Genomic DNA, 20,757 nt, shown 5'->3' with positions numbered 1-20,757 from the left:
CTGAAGGCTTTCTCAGTGCCTTTGGCAAGGTTCACTGCCCTTATAGTGTGTGTACTGTGGCATGCTGCAGCATGAAACATTAAAGGATAACACACTTGTGTCCTTCAACAAGGTACAAGCAACATACTGTATAGGTGCACACAAACACACACACACACACACACACACACACACACACACACACACACACAGAAACACACAGAGAGAGGAAGAATGCACATGAGATCATTAATCAGTTTAACATTAAACAGGTACATCCTGTGACTCCAGGCTACCATTGTCTCTGTTGTGCTGCGTCGACGGCCTCGATTTTGATGAGACCAGCCCATGTAACAGGAATCATGTCTCTTTAGTCTCAAAACCTGGAGTTGAACCAGAAGATAAGCAGTTCAGATGGAGGAATTTACAGTTATCTAGTCTGATACCACAGGAAGTTGTGGTACCACAGGAAGTTCTTCACAGGAAGAACTCTTACTTAAAATGAGTTTCACTCGTTCCGCAGCACACCATTAGAAGGAAAACGATCCTGACACAGACAGGGCAGTGCGGACAGTACTCATGCATACTATTTATAAGAGAAACAGTGGCTGTCCTGGAGCCCCAGAGGTTCTGAGGAGACTGCTGGTTGTGGCTGTAGGGCCAAAGGCAGGTCCGAGGAGGGCTCACATTCACAGTCAGAGTGAAGGCGAACAGAACTGTACACTGGGGCAGCTCAGTAGCACTTAGCATGCACTGGACATAACAAGGCTTTGATGTAGCCAGTGTTTTCCTAATCCACCAACGGCATCAACATTTAATGAGACCTGATATCAGGCTTTTGAAAAGCTGTGAATATTTTAGACAAAAGCAAAATTGCCTTTGCTCTGCCAACAGCCCGACGGTAGTGGTCAGCCTCTTGGTGTCACCTGTGTGTTGTGCAACATTATGCATCTGGCGCTGACTTCCTGCCTTTGTGCGCTGGGACGTGTTCATTATCTCAGTCCCCTCTCACTTTCTCTTAATCAACAGCCGCACGTCATGGGAAGATACTGCCTGGAGCTAAGAACCGGTGCATAATTTATAAGTCGGGGTCAGGCCATGCAATAAGCGCATATTATCTCAACAAAGATGCTGAATTCTCCCATCATGCCGTATTTGCCTGTGTGTCTTGATGTGTAATTCTTTATTTGCAAAAATACCGTATGTTCCAGTTATCCATTAAGAAGAAAAAAAAAAAAAAGAAATTCTGATGACTGAGCAGCCTTTGATAGCTGTCCCAATGTCTGAGCAGAGCTGGGCCACAGCAAGCAGGAACACAGTGCAGGTGTTTAAACTGTGATGATGTAATTAGCCACGAGGGGAAAGAGACAAGAGCTCCACAGTCACTGATTTGATCCCTTGGTTATTGATTTCTCAGTCTGGTTCTAACAGAAATAATTGCCACATGTAATGTATTATTCAATTACAAGACACTGCTCTCAAGTTGGAGTTTGATGGCCCTTTTTGAATCGCTGAGATATATAGATAATTTAACACGTCACCCCATTAAGGAGCGCTGGTATTAAAACATGCGTTAATGCTGCCTATTTATTACAGTAGGAGCCCTGACATTCACTAGCCTCACTTTCTCTTACTTCCAACCTTTCTATAGTTCAGGCAAGTTGAATCGATTTAAATAAAAGTATTGTACATGACATACTCTGCATATTGAATGTCATTTGTGATTCTAAGTAAACATGTCTTAACTATTCAATACCTTGTCTTCCATTAATTGGAAACCTTTGGAAATCAGTTATTGAATTTTATGAACACGCCAACAGTTTAAAAGTTTCGGAGGTCACTCAGAGCTGTTCTACAGCTTTACTAAAACTGTCCTTTGCTAGAGCCACACCACTACTGATCTGTCTATCAAGGTAATTACATGTAAACCATTCTGGAGAGCAAGTATCCTAATGGAGACGAATCTACATTGAAGAAGAGATGGAAAAGTGAGTCTGCTCCTCTCTGTTGTTAAATAAACACCAGATGGACTGATCGTTGGCCATGTGGGTGGCCCTGGCCTGAAACAGACCCAGGATCAGCTGAGGGAGATCTGGACCGCATCGTGGCTGCCCCCCCCCCCCCCCCGCTGCTCGAACAGGCTCCAGAACCCGAAGAGGCATAGCAGTCTCACTGATCTCTACAGAGAAGAAGTGATGATTTGTTTGTGCTCTGAAGCTTGTGACTGGCCTCCCTTCCCTCCCGCCTCGTGTTGTGAAAAACCCCTTTGTGGCTCCCGAGGGGCACGGCAGGCCTATGTTCATGTCCAGACATTGTATCCACGAGCGCTCTTAAAAACACTTCCCTTGTTCCTATCATGTTTCCACTTGTGGCTTGAGGAGAGATGCAGGAGGGGGGAGGGGGGGGGGGCAGCAAGGAGAACTTACACTAGAGAGCTGTCTGCAGTCAGAACAGAAGCTACTTTGATACATTATCATTCATCTATAAAAACATTGACAGTTTGGCCACAGCCATGGTGCAATTCAGGTATTTCTGTATTGAATGTGTATTTTGGCCAGAGAAAGACAGGAAACGTAGGGGAAAAGACTTGCAGAAAAGCCAGAATCAAACCCTCTACGTTGGTGCCTCAGCCCATACGGGACTCACTCTACCCTTGAGCCACAGGGGCGCCCCGTAATTATGACAGTGTTTTCTCTCAAACAATACCAGTCATATTAGTGTTCAGTCCCAAAGACAGATTAATCCTACAGATTTTTTTGAAAACCTCATATCATTGCTGTGCAGCACAGTGAAACACCGTTTTAATGATCAGTCGTTCAACAACACTTGTTTACAGCTTGGCTTTCCAGTCATGTTTTCTGAATACCCCGCAGTGTTAATATTTATCATCAGTCTTAATTGGTTTGATGTTGCTACACGCTCTGCAGACGGCACACTAGCAGAGCTGGCCTCGGTGTTGTTTCAAAGTCTTTATTATCATGACAGTCGAGTCTTGTTCATTAAAGTTTCACATTCCATTTTCATTAGGATGAAACTGATTCTGTAAATGAAGGGGTTCTGTGGAGGAGTCCGGCCCTGCAAGCTATCACAGGGGAGGTAAGGAAGTTGTATTAATTATCAGGAATATGAGCTCGATCGAAGATGTTAATTGCACCGATGGTTGGTCATGTGGGGAATTGCCATGCATTTCATGCAGGGATAATAAAAATGAATTTTTAAACAAAGGGATCTTAAAATAATATCTAGTCTGCAGAGAATACCCACATCAAAGGCATAAGTCAAAGCTTTGAAATGTATCTTTGTGGTCCGAAATGTTAAATACGTTCCTACAAGAATGTTCCACTCGATTCAAGTTTGTAGAAGGGAAAAACAAAACAAGAGTTAATGAACAGTTATTACTAGCCTTTTCAAATTTCATTTTAATTTCAAATATTAGCATTTATATATAAACTATGCTGCTGGCATCTGCAAATGAGCTTGCACATAGCAAGTCTAATTGGGTCTCATTGTGCTCCTATGTCACCTCTGAAAATTCACACCCAATGATATTAATAATTCATTAACATTAGATCTGTTTAAGTGTGCGCGCCTCACTGCGTGGCTCGATTACATCTTAAATCTATTCTACCTCATACAATACCTAACCCAGTTTGGAAATGCCTTCTTTTTCAGCTACAACACAGCCCAGTGATTATGAACAGTGGTGATTTGCGAGGGTGTTTTAATGGCTTTCCGAGGGATTTAGGACATTCTGGTAATGATTCAAGAATGCAAATGTTGTTCTTCCCCAGTTCATATGAGGTGAGGCCACTGTAATCTAATTCTTAATTGAGGGATGGACAATTTGGGGTTCCTCAGTGAAGGAGAAACGATCCGATTCCAACTTCCAAATGAAGCTATACTGTTTTACTGTATTACAGATTGTAATTTTGAAGTCAAGATAAATCAGTACAAATACTGTTAAGACCAAGAAACAAACCTTAGGTCTTGAAAACCTGCGGTTGCACAACATCTCTATGACTCGATCCTCTTCTTTGTACTTCAGATGTGTTGAAGATGCAAAGAAACTGAGTGGATGAGTGAGAACCTGCCCCCCAGCGGTGGGTTATTTCTCCCACCCCCTTGCCTTCCTTCCTCCCTCCCCCTGCCATCCCACCCTGTCAACAGAGATTTCTCCCAACGCCACTGATCAAACGCACCTGCCAAACCCCGCCAACATTCCGGAGCATGTTCGCTAATTACCCTCAAAGCCTTGCAGTCTTCTGGTCTTAATGGGGGATTAAATCTGCTTTCTGCAGAGGGACAGACGAGCGATACAGTACAATGGTATTTATTTACTCATTGGTGGGGGTGGATCTCTTGGGATCAAGCAGATCATAAATTATGTACGACAAAAAGAGAACTTCCAATTTCCACTTGGCTCCAGTTATCCAGTGTCTGATCTGTGTACATGGTTTATTGGCCCCTCTGTACCCTGAGAATCTTTATTATGGTAAACATGGCCGGTAAAAATGGGTGGTGGGCGGCATTGTCATAATCACTTTGTGCCAGCATGCGAGAGAGCTGCTGATTTACATGGAAGTTAATGGCACTTTTATCATGTGGAGGAATGGCATTAACATCAGTGAGCTCAACAACAAAGCCAAGCCCTCATTAGGATCCTCTTGTTTCAGTGTAATTAGACAAAAGAGCCCTTTTAAATGTGCACTTATGGGAGAACTGAGATATTAAGTGCCTAACAAATTGCCAATTACGTTCATGTTTAAAACAGTGTTTGAAGGAATTACATGAGGGGGAAACTGAGGAAGCTGATGTAGCCTAGTGTGTGTGGACCTCTGTCTTCTGTTGAGAAGAATACTTTGAAATTGACCCCTCATGCCAAAATATTTGTTGAGTTTTTTTGTCACCTTTCAAATGACACCTGCGTGCAATGCTGTAAAACAATGAAAATATGCAACCTATTCCCAACAGTAAACACATTTCCACAACTAAAACAGCCATCTGTCTGCAGGAGCCTAATCTTTCAGATCCTTTGACATATTCTCCCTCTCTGTCAAGCCTAGCTGAGATATCAGGGATGCAGGGTGTGTATGAAGCAGAGCAGCAGGAGGTGACACTTCCTTTACTTTCCCCATGTGTGTGTGTGTGTGTGCGTGTGTGTGCACGCGCATGTGTGTTTGAGAGAGAACCCTTTCCTTAACCTTAGAGAGAGATTTGGGGTATTTCTGCTTCAATTGGATAAACAGTGAAGAATGACATGAAATATGTAGAGAGAGCGGAGGACATACAGGAAATGCTCTGAGCCTGATTGGAACCCATGCCCCTGCAGTGAATCCTGAGCTGATGTGATGCATGCACTTGACAGGTGAGCCATTGGAGTGCCCCAGTAACTTAATTTCAACAATGATTCTAACCTCAAACACCCTTGAAAACATGCAGACTGTGAGGACCAAGACAGTGTTCCCACAAGTTCAAATTTGATTTATTTCACTCTTCTTGAAGGAACTTCAGAGTCACACACACTCCTACACTATGTCGCTTGAACAACTGTTTGCACTTTGCCACCCTTTACCGACAGTTAACGATGCATGGTGAGAATGAAGGCCTGGCCAAACAATGTTGTTGAAAACACCACACGGAATAACAACCCATGTAAATAATTTAAACATGATTGAAAATGGGAAAATCAAACAGAATATTAGACATCGAAGGACCTTTTTTTTTTTGGGGGGGGGGGGGGGGGGGGGGCATAGGGGTCTCAGAGCTGATGGTTTGGTGTATGTTAGTTTATCATTAGGTGAGCAGAGTTCCGGTTGCATGGCTGGCAAGGGTCCAGCTGTTTAGAGCTTCATCTGGAGCCAGTCAGTTTACATAAGCATCCACAGTCATTTGAGTCAGGAGAAAGCAATCGCCAGGGAGAAGAGGGGGAGAGTGTGTGTTCAATGCTCATCCATTTAAAAGAGAAACAAGTTTTCTTTGCTGTTTTCTGCCTGGTTAGCTGCCCGCAGTGGCCACAGAGGAGGAGGCCACTCTGGCAGCCAGCGGCAGCGAGGCAGCGAGGCAGAGAGGCAGTGAGACAGAGGGTCAAGGAAGTCTGAGAGGCACAGAGGCAGCACAGCAGAGAGGCAGGGAGACAGTGAGGCCGGGAGAGGCCCGAGAGAGAGGCCCGAAAGAGAGGCCCGAGAGAGAGGCCCGAGAGAAGGTGAAAGAGTGCGTGTTCAGAGGGAGTACCCAACACTCTTCAACACAAACAGGCCTTACTCTCAGCTGAGTAAACACAATGCAGTGGTGCCACACTGCACAAGATGGGAGGGGGGAGGGGGGAGGGGGGGGAGAGAGATTTTTCCTTTTCATGCCAAGCGCATGGTACAAACCCATGCTCTCGTTCCCACCATAGCGGTTTCATCTCCAAAGCATTTCTTCTCTCACCATGCCACATAACACACGTACACACACCTTTGGGGACAAGCACACACAAGCAAACACACACGTTTGGTCAACATCATAGGAACTGTACCTGGGGTGCTTCGGCATCCTAATGTGAACTATAGGATAATGTTAAAAACTGATTTTGACTGTATAGAAAAGACTCTGGTCTTTTGCAAGATGTGAAAGAACAAAACTGGTAAGTGAAGAGGTAGACAGACGTAAGTCGTATGAGTTATTGCTGAAATGGATTCCACCTGAGGCAGTCTTGCACAAAAAAAAACATACCATAGACAAATACACACAAACACTCACAAACACACACTCTTCTGAGGGGCAAGAGAATAAGTGGGGGAGACACCAAGTGTCTTTAACCTGCCAGGGTCAATCCCCAGAGCCTGGCTTCAAAGGCAAATGAAGAGTCTTAATAAAGGGCGTCATAACATGAGCTCTTTTTAAGTGAGACGGCCTCCCTCCTCTGCCAGCTAGCCCCCCCGATGAGCACACACCTCTCTTCACCAATCTCATTTCCACCAATCAATACTCAGAGGCTTCTGAAAACAGAAGACCACTGAGAGACCTCCTCTCCTCCTCTCCTCCTCTCCTCCTCTCCTCCTCTCTTCCTCTCCTCCTCTCCTCCTCTCCTCCTCTCCTCCTCTCTTCCTCTCCTCCTCTCCTCCTCTCCTCCTCTCTTCCTCTCCTCCACTCCTCTCCTCCCAAGTAGACAGTAAGAAGCTTACAGTAATGACTGCGTTTAATTTAGATTCACTTGTAGTTTACTTGACCATGTTCCAAAGGAATCCCAAGTTTTTACTGCAAAGTCAATGACCTAAACCATTGACATTTTCATGGCATTTTCATGTTCCTCCTCATCAATACTGTCATTGAGGAGATTACCCGGAGGGGTCTTGAACAGTGGAGCACAGAACTCAAGATGGGGGGAAGGCTTCAGTATCGAACAACTGTTTAACAACAGTATCGAACAACAATTTATTTCAGTTGATAACTTAAGTAAAACCATTTGTAAAGTAAAGCTATTTTGTTCCCTCACATTGACCTAACTGCCATCTCGAGAAGTTTACAAATCTGTCTACTTATATTCTAATAAAGTTAGGCTAAGAGTTTAGTAGCCCAAGGGATAGAAATTATATGTAATTTAAACAGAGGGAATGTTTCTGTTTAAATTATTCATCCATGCCACATAAGGCCAGATGGTGGAGCCAAAAACTCATCAGTGAATGTTACTGTAACTTGGATTTGACGGGAGAAGGGAGGGATCGTTTTCTGCTTCCCCGCTTCCGTGTTTGAATGTGAATATGTATGTGTTTCTTTATATGTGTTTTTGGTGTGCGTCTTCATGAGTGGTGTGCGTGTGCGTATATGAAAGTGAACGTGTATGTGTGGGGACACATACGCATGTGTGCGTATCAGTGTGTGTGTGTGTGTGTGTGTGTGTGCATGTTTACTCGAAAAAAAAAAAGAAAAAAAAACCTCACTTAGGAAGCAGAGAACAGGGTTCGTTTTCAAGCTCCATCGGATGGTGCTGGGGCACGGGTGAATAATGGTTGGATTCTACCAGACTGAAAACGAAAAAGCCCCCCCAACACTGCGGGCGTTTGCAGCCCGAGAAAAACAACACTACATCAGAACATTTACAATTAAGAAAGCTCAGTGATTGAATATCTGGGTGGTTAGCGTTTCGCTCCTCTGAGAGAGATGAAATGTTGTTCCGAGACCCTGCTGAATGCCTCACAAACTATTTGTGTTGAAGATGTGCTCTGACATCACAGGGCAGGGGAAGTCAATTTGAAAAGGAGACAATTTTTCATTTGCAGTGGCAGAGGATGAATATCTTAAGCAAGTTTACAATTTCCATGCTGCTTTTCAGACCATGACGGTAACTTCAAAGCTTCTAAAATACTAATCTGTGAACGAGAGAGCATGTTTTTTCAATAAAAACATGTGATGTGTGGATCAATATTTGTCCATTATATCTGAACGTGTTTTTATGTTGGTGTGTGTGGTAGTTTTGAAAATGTGGATGAAAAAGACAGCAGACTGAATAGTCTATAAGTGAGAAGATGAGAGAGTGGAGAGTTGCAATTCACTGAGTAAAAACCCCCAGAACAGTTGCATTTCAGACTGCTCCTGGACTGTTATCATTTCTTACACTCGTCTGTCTGTCCATGGTTTGGACTTTGGCCACGGTTTACCAAATATCCTTCAGAGAAGAAAATCATGGGTCTTGAAACACAAAAACTGCCGATCTTTACCCCCCCCCCCAAAAAAAAAAAACACTAAACAAAAAAAAGTGTAACTGTCACAGGTAAATCTGTCACCAAACAGAATGTATTAAAATTCACACCACAGTGTGGGTCCATCAGAACATAACCAGGGCAGCCACTGGGAAAACTGCAAACAATCCACTTTGTGAAGAGACAAACATCTTTCAGAGAACATCTGTGGAATCGTTCACCCTTGGCCATCCAGATTGCTCTGGCTATCGGCAGCCCTGATGGCTTTACCTGGTGGCCCTTCACTCACAGCCCTGACATCTCCTCTCCTTCCATTTGGCAGGCCCTCATTCCTGGGGAGCTTCACTAAGCTAGCTGACTGCTCTATTTTATCAGCCCCTGGTTAGATACCAGCCAGAAAATAATTCTGCAGCAATTACCATATGTTGTGATTGTGGTTTTGGACCGACACCGTGACATCTGTGTTATATTGGCATCTGGGGCACACTGGAGGAACTTACACCGGCTGCATTCCATCTCTGCATCTACAGAGCAGGTGCTCCTGGTTTCCCCTGTAGCCTGCACTCCAGCAGAGGAGTCTGGGGCCTGGGATGGACCAGACCGGCCTCTGGCCTGGTGAAGAGCTTCCAATTAACAATAACAGCATGTTTGGAAGAGAAAAAACCCTCTCTGTATTACAGACAGTGAGCCTATGGCAAATAGCACAGCAAATTCCAGCACGGATTGACTGTTAAATCCTTAAAAAAAAACCCGCATGCCAGGGGAATATTTGATAAAGACAACAAAGATGGGTAAGACATTTTAGTAGCCTACATGTCCAGATTTTTTCTTCGGTTCATTATCAGGAGGATTGGGTATTCTTCTGTGTTCTTTCGAGTGTTTTTGGAAGCCGTTGGAGGACTTTAAGGGATAAAAGAGCTGGGAGCAGTCCCAGGGCTTGGTAAGCCTCAGCCTCCTCAAAGCCCCCACCAGAGTCAGGATCTCAGCATCCTCACACTCAATATCTACAAGATCCCCTTAGATTACACACACACATGCATATACACACGCACATGTACATTCCGTACATACACACAGGTCTATGTACACACACACACACACACACACACACTCACTCACACGTTCCCTCACACACAAACACAATCAGTCCACACACACACACACCGATGATAAATTCACAATTAAAGATGAGCCATTTCTAACGTCTGTGGGGAATACCCTAACTAAAACAATCAATTATTTCCTTAAACTTCTAACATCTATCATCATTTGTCACAAACCACACTGCAGAGCAGGTGTTCAGTTAACCCCATTCACCGGGGTCCCAGACTGTCTGCGTGTGTGTGTGCTTGTGTGTGCGTGCCTGTTAGATGAAACATCCCCCAGGATGTGTAAGACAGCAGGGATGACCAGGCCTGTCATGTATAGCCACTCAGTCTTTGAATGCACAGACCATTACAGTGGAGCAGCAAAAAGGCAACTGTCACAGAGCGTTTGCAGTCAGCTCCACCCCGGCCCTGCCTCTCCTCGCTGCGTGTGTTCTGTTGGGGAGTGTGGGATGTTTCATTTGTTCTTTACACAGATACATGTTATTTCTTCTCACTATCTCTTCAATGTCCTCCCTCCCTTCCTTCCTCCCCCTCTCTCTCTTTCTGAGACTTTCTTTTCTTTCTCTCGGTTCCAATACCGTGGCTCTCTAGCATTCTTCTTTCCATTGAAAAAGCAATGGAACAGGGGAAAAGTGCACATGCACAGGAAGGGCTGTAAAAGTTTGGGCACTATTTCATCTGTGACAGAAGATAATTATCCCTCATGACATGAACACATGAGGGGGCTTTTAATTCAATCATGGTAGCCATGCCACTTCACTAATTCATCAGGGTTGTAGCAATTAATATATTAATCCACTGCATTCATAAAGCATTAAACTCCATAAAGCAGTCAAGCCATACTGTACTCATACAAACGTATGTGCCAATAATATGAATAGGGCTTTAGCTATACTTCAGTCTGTCTTTGCTTATTCTATTAAAATGTGACCTGTCTGTCTCATAAATACAGTTCTGACCATGCAGGGACAGTGTGACAGATACCACAGAAAAGCTCAGCTGGGTTGAAGAGAACAGTAATAAGTTAAGTTGTCTGGTCAGAGCAATCCAGAACATTAAATTAGACTGTCAAGACATATTTTTTAGGGTGAAACAATTTCCTTGCTCAGTACTTTGCATGGCTGTGTCTTCAAATGACAACGCACAATTCATTTGAAGTGGAAAAGAAGAATTGTAAAGAAACAGAGAAACAGAGAAATCGTTCTGAAGTGATAATCTGTTTTCCAGACGCATGTAATTAGTGGAGCAACAGATTTAAACATTTGTGGAGAGGCGCCCGGTTCTTCAAAAAGAGGAAATTGTAAGAATTGTAACACTCTGACCGCATTTTTTTTTAAACAACTGAGAAGAATAAGTCAATTAAAAAGGAGCTATTTAAGGTCTTAAAAGATGGTGCAAACACTGTTTTATAAGCAGATATATAATCAGATTCAGATTTGACACAGTCGTAAATTTGACAGGAAACTCTAGAGGAAGCACACAGGGTATGGGAATCATCTCAAATGCTAGTTGAAAAGGAATAAAACTTTCATGGTTTGTAAAATAAATGAATTATCCTCTGAATTACAGTCCTCATTATGGCAGAATCCTGTGACCATCATGGCCATTAAAAACACATGGAGTCCTGCTCATGCTCTCATTCTCCTCAATGTATATTCATAACTAGGTTCAGGGCTCTATATTTCTATAGATTAATTAAGTGTTTGGGGATATTTTAATTGCTTGATCAGAAATGCATCAGTCTCATATTAGCACAGATTTTTAGCTCTAATTTCCCTGACACAGACAATCTATCTCTGTATTGACACATGCCAGTTCCACTTTGCACACTTTGAATCCTAACATTTGAACTTGAGAAACACAGTCCATTCCAATGCGTTGGAATAACGGACAAATGTATTTCTATTCATATTAAAAGCAAAAAGAAAAGCACATTTCTGTCAGAATAAAAAAAAAAAGAAGAATGAATCGGAGCTTAATTTGGTCTTTCATGACGCGCCGCAGTTTCCTGACATGCCCGAGTCTCTTTGCAGTAACAAAGCAAAATCACGGTTAGCCAAATGAGCCAAGACAAGCACTACAAAGTTCACATTCATATTCAATATTCAAATTCACATATGACTGAGCGTGTGAGAGCGTGCGAGAGCGTGCGAGAGCGTGCCTGGTGATCGCTGCACACCGACTGCTGCTTGAAGCACTGTCGATTGCTGCCTTTGACATTTTCCCATTGTGCACTGCGGTGCAGCAGGCAATAATTAAATATCAGGTGCATAAGCTGCTCTTTAATTTGACATGTGTGCTTGAGGCAATAAACACACGTGATGTGTCAGGGGGTAGCGTAATTGCAGAGGAATAAAATATCATATCAGGAGTGAGCAGATCATTGTATCAGGTAACCGTTGACAGCTTGTTTGATCATTACGCCAGGGCTAAAGAGGTGGCCTAATTAGCTGCCATTAAAACTCACCCTCTAATCAGGGGTCACTGTTGCATAAAAAATGGTCCCCGTCTCCAGTTGAGTGAACAATGCCCTTCACCCCCCCCCCCCCCCCCCCCCCCCCCCCCCATGCACCGGGGTCCTGCAGCTATTTGAAATAGAAACCAGGGACTGTACTTCACTGCATTCTCATTATCTCTACCAGCCTGACGCAAACCCTTCCAGCTGCCATACTTTGTTCCGGCAAATATCATGTTTGCATTCCTGAGAAGGTTTCAGGGTTTGGTAGGTCGAACTCGACCTTGTTTCGTAAATGCTCCGCACAGGGATGTCGTGTGCAGGAGCCTGCCTGAGCAGAAGAAAAGAAGAACAGGAGCCACTGAAGTGAGATGAAACAGAATGCTCCTGGCACCAGTGCACACATGCATGATGTCACCAGCAGAGAGGGCTCCCTCGTGACTAGGTCTGCGTCGTCCCAGGGACCATGGGTGCCTCTTGCTGTGACTTTCAAGCCTGCTAGAAAGTGCTCCGGAGAGAGCGCCATGCAATATTAGCTGACAGCTTCGTATAAATAATAAGGCACGTAATGCCATGTGTGAGAGCCTGTGTCTTCACCAGGGCTTTCAACAGGTGCACCCCTCGCTGCCACGTCTCCATTTTGTTCGACAAAGAGAAGCAGCCTTCACAGGCGGCTTCTGTCTGAAAGCTTTGCCTGATCATTCTTTTATGTGCCACTTCCCAGAATGCACAATATTCACAGGACCTCATGATAATAGGCTCGTCGGGACACAGGGAGCGAGGGAGGAGAGGAGGAGAGAGAGGGAGATGCTTGTCGGAGTGCATACGTCGAGGGCAGGCCCAGGGGAGAGGCCTCTGCCGCCGCGCTGCATCAGTCACCGGGGTAGACGTTCAAGGGACTGCCAGACCCCCCCCCTCCTCTCCTACCCCCTCTCCTCCCTCTGCCTCCTACCCCCATCACAGTAGCTAATGGCAGCCAGGGCTGGGAGGAACCAGACTCGGTGCCTCGGCCAGGCCCGGTGTCGTATGAAACCCATTAGAAGTCGCCAGCGCAGGCAGCATGGGAGGGTCAGTTGATAAGACTGGAGAGGAAGTCAGGCGGAACCCTGGAAGGACAGGAGCTTCCCCCCCACACACCCCCCCCCCCAACCCCCCATCCCTCCTCCCCCCTGCCTTCTCCCCTCTTCCTCCAGTTCTCTCCCTACTGTACTGTTCTGCCCGTCAGCAGGGTTTCTTGAAACAGACTGAAGTAGAGTGGAAAATTGATGGAGATGTCTCGCATTGTGATTGTCCTTCTGGGCTGTGTGCCACTCTGGTGTGCCTCTATTCTGAAATGGCAACGAGATGACAATATTCTCTTGAGTAATGCCCAAGCATCTTAGATGGAGTCCCTGTCCACACAAATACAAGTGATAAAGTGTTGTGTTGAGGCTCGGTAGTGGCTTGTTAACACGGTGGTAGCTTAACATGCCTCTCTACAGGCTTGACCCAACTCTCGCAATTGAACACAGCTGAAAGAGCCGTTTTCTCGGAAATGTCTCTGAAAAGGGTTGGAGGGGTGAGCGTTTTGATAGACGTTTGAAATACATCATCACGGAAATGAAATGTGTTGGCACGTCCGATCTTTAGTGGAGTGCACACACAGGACTTGCACACACGCACACACACGCACGCACACACACACACACACACACACACACACACACACACACACACACACACGCACACACACACACACACACACACACACACACAGGGTGTTGTATGTTGTCTTTTTTAGCAGTGCTGTTTACTAAGAAGAGACATCCTGTCCACGTGACTTCATCTCCCTGGCTCTCTCTCAGAGCATTACTGTGGCTTTCTTAATTAGATAAATTCACAGACAATAATTTACAGTTGGAGTCATCGGGAAGGCAGTGAGCACATCCATATGTGCTTCATTTTCCTTCCTCCTCGTTGTGTGTTCAGATTTTGTGTGGGTGGCGTCACAACTTCCATATTTCTGACAAATCAGCCAAAACAGCAACGCAAACATTTTCCCCTCTCGCACTTCCCAGCCCAGTGAAAAAATTGCAGGATCGTATAAATTAAAACTGTCAAAAAAGGTCATTAATAATGAAACATGCATGCTATTTCTAAATCCTGTTTCTCTCCTTATAAATAAATGATAATTTGTTTCTCTGCATCGTTAGACAAAGGCCTAAGACTTTTCTCCAACACTAATTATTTTGAAATAAATGCAACATAAATAAATTGACTGTGTCTTAGAGAGAGAGAGCGAGAGACAGAGAGAGAGAGAGAGAGAGAGAGAGAGAGAGAGAGCGAGAGAGCGAGAGAGAGAGAGAGAGAAACCGAGAAAACACCAACATAATCCTGCCATTCAGATTAAAGATGGCCAATGACATGTCAGAATTCCTAGAGAGAAGCAAAATCAAAGCCAAAAATAAAAAGGACAAATTACCTAATAAGGAAAACCGGATGGGGAACCCTCCATTTCTGACAAAAGCAAAAAAGGCTGTGAGGTGCATAATTAGCTTTCACATGCGGTTCTATTACAGTAACTGACTTAATGGCTAAGCTACAACGGTGAACGGGGGAGACAGGGAGAAACAGGGTCGATGGGAATGTTGTCTTTGGACCTGTAATGTCAACAGAACAAACGCTCCACCTATCTAACCAGCCAGCTGTCAGAGAGCAGGACCTGGGCTAGCAAACACTCTGACAGCGGTGCAGTGGGTTGCTGGGCTGTTATTCGGGGGCCTGTCTGTTGGCAGATCTGAGCATGGCTCTCTGAGCATGGCTCTCTGAGCATGGCTCTCTGAGCATGGCTCTCTGAGCAGGGCTCTCTGAGCAGGGCTCTCTGAGCAGGGCTCTCTGAGCATGGCTCTCTGAGCATGGCTCTCTGAGCATGGCTCTCTGAGCATGGCTCTCTGAGCAGGGCTCTCTGAGCAGGGCTCTCTGAGCAGGGCTCTCTGAGCTCTGAGCAGGGCTCTCTGAGCAGGGCTCTCTGAGCTCTGAGCAGGGCTCTCTGAGCAGGGCTCTCTGAGCTCTGAGCAGGACTCTCTGAGCAGGGCTCTCTGAGCAGGGCTCTCTGAGCAGGGCTCTCTGAGCAGGGCTCTCTGAGCAGGGCTCTCTGAGCAGGGCTCTCTGAGCAGGGCTCTCTGAGCAGGGCTCTCTGAGCAGGGCTCTCTGAGCAGGGCTCTCTGAGCAGGGCTCTCTGAGCAGGGCTCTCTGAGCATGGCTCTGCACTGACAGCGAAAGGTGAGACACACTATCAGAACTACCGTAGTCATGAACATGGACTCGGCATGCTGCACAGGCTTGAATGAGCAGAACTATTTCTATCTGTGTGTGGCATGCGGGCATAGCATCAGCTGCCAAACAGTAAACACCAGATATTACGTGACGATAAAATGATCTGGGAACTGTAATGCCCTTATCTAAAGATGTGTCGTTCTAGCTAGGTATTTCTACCAAAAATTGGACCAATACCATTATGATCCGCGTCATATTTTACAGTACCCCAATATGACAGTCCAAATCTGTTCACTAATCAAACCAAGTATAAGCTCAAAAGTCTTTCTTTCAAATATGTATTGAAGATCTCACATGGAGGTGTACAGCGGGCCAAGGAGAAGCAGAACGATGCCACAGGATGCAAAACTTGGAAGGACCCCTCAGACAACCACAATGTGTGGATCAAACTTGTTATGTGTATCACTTTGATTCAAACTAACTATGACTCAGTTTCTGTCAATGATACTGGTCAACATGGATTCAACTGCATTTCTACATGATGAATAAAACCCCATGTACATGAAATATTGACTTCATTATTCATTATTAATAAGCTTCTCTATGGTAAACAAACGTATATATACAGCATGGTTGATTGAATGGTTGGATAACTTGCAAAATTATAAATATAATGAGATAGCCTTGTACTGAACTGAAGTAATTGAAATAGCATATGACACAATGACATGTGTGTATAGTGTGCTTGTGCACACTATACACACAATAGTGTACACAAATAGAGTACACAAAGTGTGCGTGTGAGCGTGTGAACATTGTACCAACAGATGTACAGTAAATCTTATTTTTACTTTGGTGACAGTCTGTGTGTGTATGTGTGTGTTTGGTGTAAATCCTGTGTGTTTAAGTGTGTGTCTGTGTGTGTTTGTGTGTGCAGGGACAGCATTGTCTGAAGCTGGTACGTTCCTGGGGTCCTTTGAAGGGCTGCGGCTGAGCTGCCTGTGATAATTAGAGAGCAATGACCTTCTCATTAGAGCCAGGAGGTAGCTGATTATTCCCTCTCTCCCCTCGCGGATGCTAGCCTCACACACAATCTTGGAATATCAAAGCAATTCTCTAAGATATTTATTAGAGCCAAATTTACAAAAACACATAGCAAAACCTTTGAATTACGCGCCCTAATGTATGCAGAGCCAAATGAACGGTTGCGCTTGCCCTCCTAAATCCCCCCCCTCCCCTCCCCTCCTCCCCCCTCACCTCCTGCCCAGTACCCTTCTCTCTTGTAGCCTGAATTTTTCATAACAAATTTCCGGGGCTTCAAAGTAGCATCTCACAGCAAGACCCTTTCTTCTCTCTGGCGTGACAAAGACCTGTCAAAAAGTGTCCCTGCGCTAGGTCCTGCTTTCTTTCTCTCCTCTTCCATCTAAATGTCATATAATGTTATTTCAATGCCGCGCTGTGACGCTCCTCTGCCAAGGCTGGAGAGGTGCGAAAAAAGAAGAAGAAGAGAGATGCAGCAAAGGACGTCTAAAAGGACCGCTAATTAATCTTGCTCATTGATTTTGTTTTAGCGTGTGATGTACTCCATGAAAAAAATATGAATCTAGAAGGAGCTCTCATTAAAATCATTAGCGGCTTGATGTTAGCCCAAAACAGCTCACTCTTTCAGCTTCTAAGAGCTCGTTCACATGTTCTCCTCTAATGTAAAGAGAATGGCCTTGGAGCGCAGGGAGCTGGAGAGCACAGGGGAGCTGATCTTACTCCAACCAAGTCATGAGGGTGGGGCGGTCTGGAGGAAGAACAATCTCTCTCTATCTCAAACTCTGTCTCTCTCACTCTCGCTCTCTCTATTTCTATTTTTCTGACCTGTGTAGCAATCTCCAGATGGCCAATCGAGTCAAACAGGCTGTGGAAGATCGCTGACCATATGAAATTCTGCTGAAGCAGCACTGATGTCGGTCCAAGCAGGACCAATGCTAAAAGAGGACTACAACATTCATTCCACACTAACCAACTGACAAAGCTGACCCAAAAATCTGAAAGCATGTATGTTAGAACACGATACAGAGTGAGACTCCATGACCAACAAGCAGTAGGAGTGATGGACTGAGAAAACAGCACGGTTTGAATCAGCTTTCAATGATCACAAGAGCAGCAAGAACATTGACAATGATGTCAATAACAAAAACCTCTGAGTATATCCAGGATATCCTGTCCACACCAAGACTTTGAACACCAGAATGAAAAGCCCAGGAGCCTATAGTGTTGATAATGCCACTCTTTTAAGGGATCCCATTAGGAGAAGTGTCGGGAGGTAACACACTGAGGTGGAAATAAAAAGAATAAAAAATAAACGAGACTTGAATAGAGTTCTTGCACAAATAACTAGAACTCAGCTGTCAATGAGATGTTTTCCAGGACAACATGGTGTTGCTCTTGCACTGTCGTCATTATGAAGTAGCAGAAAAGGTGTTTATCAGCATCGCAACAGGCTGCAGATTCAGGTGAGGGAAAAGGTGTAGAAACCATCTACATTCATCAACACCGCCTCTATTGTAAAGGGCAACTTTCCCTTAGTGAATGTACTCAACACCTGTTTTACCACCAATTAAGGAATTAGCCCAGTGTTTGTAAACTACCATTAAGCTCCCAGTGTTAATAAAGTGGAGACTGTCTGTGGAGAGACCCTAAACAGACCTGTCATTAACGAGGCAAAAAACAGAGCCAACCCTAATCCCCAGTCTCTGCCTTGGTAGCGTTGGTTATGTTGATTGGAAATGACATGAGGTTAAGATGCTAATCAGTCATTGACTCTAATCAGGCCATGACTGATTCTCATTGGAGGAAAAGGGAGCGTTTTCACCGTCTCCATAGGCGGGATGTTAGCAGGGGGATGTGAGCGTGTAATTCCATCCTGCAGGTCTGAGGAGCTAGATAGATGGTGCTGGTGTGACACTGACACCAAGCATATGGAGATCTGAGGAGACTGACTGTCACCCAGCCTGAGCCATTAGGCGTCACTAAGGAGCCCCGAGCCAGCCACACCTGCACACCTCCTTCCTATACCAAGTGCTGTATAAATTAATCACACGCAGACTTATGCACTTTGATGCAATTTATAATGCACATTAATTAGGGCTGACAGCTGTAACTAAAAGGCAGAATGATCACTTACAATTCAAATAAAAAATCACAGCGCAATAACAAAAGTCGCATTTGCATGACTTTATCCCCCCCCCCCCCCCCCCCCCTCTCTCTCTCTCTCTCTCTCTCTCTCTCTCTCTCTCTCTTTTTCTCTCTCCCACACACACCATTTCTCTCTCTTCCTCTATATCTCTATTTCTCTCTCTATCACACACACACACACACTCTATTTTCATCTTCTTCCAGCTTTGATTCCCGCTGTTTTATCAAAGGCGACTGCGTGTGAAAGGACTAAATGATCTGCAAATTGGAGCAACACTTATACTGTGTCTTACTCTGCAGTATTGTGATGTATGAGCACTAATTTTGCATTGTGTGAAACGTGGCACCGGATTATAAAAACGCTTTTCTCCTCACCTCATTTCAATCTCAATGATTTATCAGTTCCCTTTGTCAAGTCTGAGCATGTTGGTGGAGATACAGACCATTCATAGGTTACACACATTGGAGTTTATTACACGTCACATGCCCTTGCCTTTTAGGAAAAAGGAGAATTTTCTTTTGTAATTCATGTTTTTTCCATGTCGAATATGAGGGGAGATAAATCTTACGACCAAAGATTGTACACAAGCAAAGAGAAACATTACAGAGGAAACATTAAAGCTGACCTTCAGTTGTGCTAATTAAATTTTGGGCATGTGTGGCAATGGTGTAACTGATTTCATTCTTCATTATGGGCTGTAATGACATTTCTCAGCTGTCAGAAGCATTGCAGGGAACTCGCCTGCGCTTGGGATAAATTAACCATCACACTCGCAGTTTAGTCTGTGACTGGGGATGAGAGCTGGGCGTTAGGAACTAGCGTTGGATCCCGCTTAGTGTTTATGGCAAAAACACACAACAAAAGCCACTAAATATGGATACAATATGCTCCGCGTCATTCTGTGGAGCACAGCAACGGGAGGTTTGTGACCTTCCTGGCTTCAGAACAAACCCATATTTCTCCCGCCCAATAAAAGGGTTTAACGGGATCCTAAAGATTTAATTAAGATGTCAGCTGGCGTGGGTCACTCGCAGTGCAGGGTCTAGAGTGGAAGATATACAGTACCACTACAAAGGGCCCAGCTGGACCTGTGGGGACAGGCAGGGAGAGGAGGAGATGGTTCCTGCCCTGATTTACACACACCACTCCACTGTAAAACACTGGCATTTTAAACACATTTGCCAGCAGTGAGCCAAGTGGAGGAAAGCGCAGCCCTCTGGAAGAGCTGCCCTGCGGGGCCAAAAGAAGGTCGTCATCATCACAGGACCGCTATCATCACCATTAGCAGCAGGACAGCTACGTCCAAATAATGGTCCCTTTTAAAAAGCCAAGATGGATAGAGCTGGATTGGGACTGTGGGCAGTGTTTACCGCAGTGGTGGCACAACATGCATGCAGAGGACAAGGGAAGTACACGGTTGTGTTGTACATGCAGCCAGGCAGATGTGCTTCATCAGCTCTTGTTTACCCGTGCTGGAGGATGGACACTGACATACTGCAAGAACAAATATACAAAACTTTCCTTCCTGAAACGGAACAAAGTCAACCGGCTCTTCCCTTCCTCTTCCCTCTCTCTTCCCTCTCTCTTCCCTCTCTCTTCCCTCTCTCTTCCCTCTCTCTTCCCTCTCTCTTCCCTCTCTCCCCTGAGTTGTCTTGTGTGTGGAGACAACAGCCCAGTCTCCCAGTTTGGCTTTTCTCACGGCCTGCCATCCTGTTCTCTTCATTCCTTTTAACTTCTCACAACAGAAGAGATCTCGTGAGCCTCCCGTCCACAGGGAGCACCGAGGATGAGAGCCGAGGATGAGTGGAGAGGATGAGCAGGGATGAGAGAGCCATGGGCAGCAGTGACAGTCAAGTGGTAGACTCTCTTGGCGCAGGACAGGATTCTCTCTCTCTGAGATCTGTGTCTCTCTTTGTCTCTTGTCCTGTTATTCCCCGAGTGAGATCCCACAGCAGACTGTGACTGTCTGACAAACAGGGCTTTTTACAGTTTACAAATGAAATAAGACAGGACATCCCCAGATATTGTACATTATCTTGACGTCTCCCAAAAACTAAAATGAAATAGTGCGGGTCCCTTGTCGCGGCTAAG

General features: G+C 45.0%; 1 protein-coding gene across 1 annotated transcript in view; it reads right to left on the bottom strand.

Annotated features, from left to right (window-relative positions):
* Nucleotides 1–14,972: 14,972 nt before the first annotated feature.
* Nucleotides 14,973–20,757, bottom strand: part of sox6 (SRY-box transcription factor 6) — a 188,407-nt gene continuing 182,622 nt past the window's right edge. The window contains exon 12 of the mRNA XM_062471825.1: nt 14,973–15,472. Within this exon, the coding sequence (XP_062327809.1) occupies nt 14,973–15,472 (500 nt within the window). The remainder of the gene's footprint in view (nt 15,473–20,757) is intronic.

Source organism: Osmerus eperlanus, chromosome 10 (assembly GCF_963692335.1).
Source record: "Osmerus eperlanus chromosome 10, fOsmEpe2.1, whole genome shotgun sequence".
Lineage (NCBI taxonomy): Eukaryota > Metazoa > Chordata > Actinopteri > Osmeriformes > Osmeridae > Osmerus > Osmerus eperlanus.
Note: the sequence above shows the minus strand (reverse complement) of the source record. Positions and strands in the feature narration are given on the sequence as shown.